Source organism: Plasmodium falciparum (genome assembly GCF_000002765.6).
Source record: "Plasmodium falciparum 3D7 genome assembly, chromosome: 9".
In the NCBI taxonomy this organism is placed as follows: domain Eukaryota; phylum Apicomplexa; class Aconoidasida; order Haemosporida; family Plasmodiidae; genus Plasmodium; species Plasmodium falciparum.
In genome coordinates, this window is record NC_004330.2 from 332,501 (window position 1) to 335,000 (window position 2,500).

Genomic DNA, 2,500 nt, shown 5'->3' on the forward strand with positions numbered 1-2,500 from the left:
ATTTATTTTAAAGCACATGGATTGTAACTTTTTATCATTTGTAAATAAAATAATTCTTCCATTTTTTAATTTATCTTTTAATATATTGTTTAATTTTATACTTTTGTTTTTATTCTTATTTTTATTAAATGTACAAATAAAAGAATTGTGTGTGTGCTTTTCTTCTTCTTCTTCTTCTCTTTCTAGATTCGTATACATATATTTATATATATCAAAATTATGGTTAAAAATTAAATCATATAGAAAAAAAATTATATAGTTATCTGTACTGTTATATTTCAACTCATTATTATTCAAATTAATAAAATATGGTTTTCTCCTATTTCTTGTTATTAAATTTATTATTTTATTATTTTTTCGTTTTCCAAAAAAAAATGAGATATTTCGAGGGTAATTTGTTTTATTATATAATATATATGATAACCTCTTTTTTATTATCATTTTTTTCTTTTGCTTATTTTGTTTTTTTGGTATGTTACATGTAATCGATCCTTTTTCCTTTTCCTTATTAAAAAAGAAAAAAGTAGGTCCCCCAATAAGCGTGTGATAAAAAAAAAAAAAAAAATTCTTTTTAACATTTTCTCTGTCTATAATAAATATATCGTTTGTGTTAAATATCTCCTTGTAGTATTTTATGAAAAGTAAAAAATATTTTTTTTTCCCCTTCCTTTTATTAATAAAAGTATGTATGAACATATCATAATTTATATTTAATATTTCTTTACATTCTTCTTTATTTTTATGGTTCAACTTGAAAAAGATATGGTTTAATTTTAGAAGATTGAAATTTGAAAAAATATTTTGGTAGGCGTGAATTTTACTATTATAAATATGTTTATCAACAGGATTATTACTAAGGTGATTATTATAAATATTATTAATATTATAAATATTATAAATATTATAAACATTATTAATACTATTAATACTATTAATATTATTATTTTTTTCTTTATATGATTTAAGTTTATTAAAAAATTGAGACCTTAATCCTGTGAATGCATATTTATACCTTTTATTAATTATAAAATTTTTTTTCAAGAATTTATTTTTAAAATTAAAATAAGATATTATATTACTTTTCAAGGGTGTTCTACACACATTCATTTTGTTCACATTTTCTTTAATATGTCCAAAGTTTTTTTTTTTTTCTTTTTTATTATATAAATAAATAAAACGATTTATAAACATATTGTTCATTATTTTGAATAGATAATTATGAATATATTTTTCTTTCATATGTATAATATTCATATTAACATGAATATTTTTATCATTGATTATTTTATCATCTTTTATTAATTGAATATATGCTTTTTTTTTTTTCTTTTCTTTTGATATAAATTGATATGTGAATACATTAATGTCTAATTTATTTTTCAACATATTTTTTAAAGTACGTGAAAATTGTTTATACATACTTGTATGTAATAAAAAATTCTTCTTGTTTTTATATGTGTGATAAAATAATAAATTACTATATATATTATTAATTTTACTTGTGTACAGATTTATTAATTTATTTTTTATATGAACACGTTTCAACTTTTTGTAAAATATTTGAAGATAATTAATCATCATACAACCATACGAGTTATTCAAAATTACATTTGATAAAGCATCCAAATCGAAGAATAGAACTTCAAGGTATATATCATTAATTATATCATTTTTTAATATAACATTATAGATAATAATTTGATTAAAACGGGAATTAAAATTAGTAAAATTATTATTATTATGATGATGATAATGATAATGATGATTATCTTTTAACATCCTGTTCTTTTTCTCCTTCTTCTTCTTATGCATTTCATCAAATAATATATCATTTGACTGTTTTTCATTTCCCTTTCGTCTTTCTATTTCTATATTCTCTTCTATATTCCCATCAATATTACTATAACATCTTGATACATATTCCCCTTTATTATAACTTTTATTTTTCTTAATAAATTTCAACCATTTTTTTTTAAATATCTTAAAATTAGTGTTGACAAAACAATCAAAAGGTGAGAAGATTTTTTTCTTTTTACTTTTTCGACAACTTTTATATTGTTTCCTTCCTATGGAAAAAAGGTGTTTGGATATACGCATATTCTGGATTTCCCATAAAGCTGGAAATAAAATAACAAGAAAATGAAAATAAAAATAAAAATAAATAAATAAATATTATATATATATATATATATATATATATATATGTGATAATTTCTTTCTTTTTTCTCTTAATTTATTTTATATATTATTTAATAAAGTGTATATATAATATTATTTTTTTTAATCATCATATAAATCAAATTAATAAATATATAATATAATATAAAAATATATATATATAATATATATATACTTACCTTTTGGAACCTATATTAAATACTTTTGTTTTACATTTTTATGAGACCTACTGAATGTTATTTCTCACAAACATTTTACAAATTGTATTTATTATATATATATATATATATATGTATATATTATAATTATATCTATTTTATTT

General features: G+C 17.7%; 1 protein-coding gene across 1 annotated transcript in view; it reads right to left on the reverse strand.

Annotated features, from left to right (window-relative positions):
• Positions 1 to 2,097, reverse strand: part of PF3D7_0906800 (conserved Plasmodium protein, unknown function) — a gene marked incomplete at both ends in the record, with an annotated part of 2,343 nt that extends 246 nt beyond the window's left edge. The window contains one exon of the mRNA XM_002808872.1: positions 1 to 2,097. This exon is cut by the window's left edge and continues 246 nt beyond it. Coding sequence (XP_002808918.1) covers positions 1 to 2,097 — 2,097 coding nt within the window.
• Positions 2,098 to 2,500: the final 403 nt, after the last annotated feature.